At 60.3% G+C, this 408-nt stretch overlaps 1 protein-coding gene across 1 annotated transcript in view; it reads left to right on the top strand.

The window, feature by feature from the left end:
• The window catches only part of TJP3 (tight junction protein 3), a 7,363-nt gene that overhangs the window by 4,242 nt on the left and 2,713 nt on the right, over positions 1-408 (top strand). Inside the window, 1 exon segment of the mRNA XM_010013913.1 lies at positions 24-243. Coding sequence (XP_010012215.1) covers positions 24-243 — 220 coding nt within the window.

The raw sequence follows: 408 nt of genomic DNA, 5'->3' as shown, positions 1-408 counted from the left end.
GTCCCTCTCACCCTGGGCTCCAGTTTACAGGAAGGTGATCTCCTCCAATGTGGGTGACTCATTCTACATCCGGACACACTTTGACTTTGAGAAGGACACTCCATCAGGGCTCAGCTTCGTCCGTGGGGACGTGTTCCACGTGCTGGACACAATGTACCGGGGCCGGCTGGGGAGCTGGCTGGCAGTGCGCATGGGCAGGGACCTGCAGGAGCAGGACAGGGGCATCATCCCCAACCGGAGCAGGTAGGGATGGAGCCAGGAGGGGATGGCTCCCCAGTGAGACTGGGATGTGGGTGGTTTGCAGGGGCGGGTGGGAAGCGTGAGCTGGTGAAATCCCTTTGCAGGGATGAGGGAGCAGTTGATGCTCTGGTTGCCCAAGGTGCTGGAGGGAAGAGGCTAAACAAGGCA

Source organism: Nestor notabilis, unplaced genomic scaffold, assembly GCF_000696875.1.
Source record: "Nestor notabilis isolate BGI_N333 unplaced genomic scaffold, ASM69687v1 scaffold17594, whole genome shotgun sequence".
NCBI lineage: Eukaryota > Metazoa > Chordata > Aves > Psittaciformes > Psittacidae > Nestor > Nestor notabilis.
The sequence above is the reverse complement of the archived record's forward strand: the minus strand, read 5'-3'. Positions and strand labels throughout refer to the sequence as shown.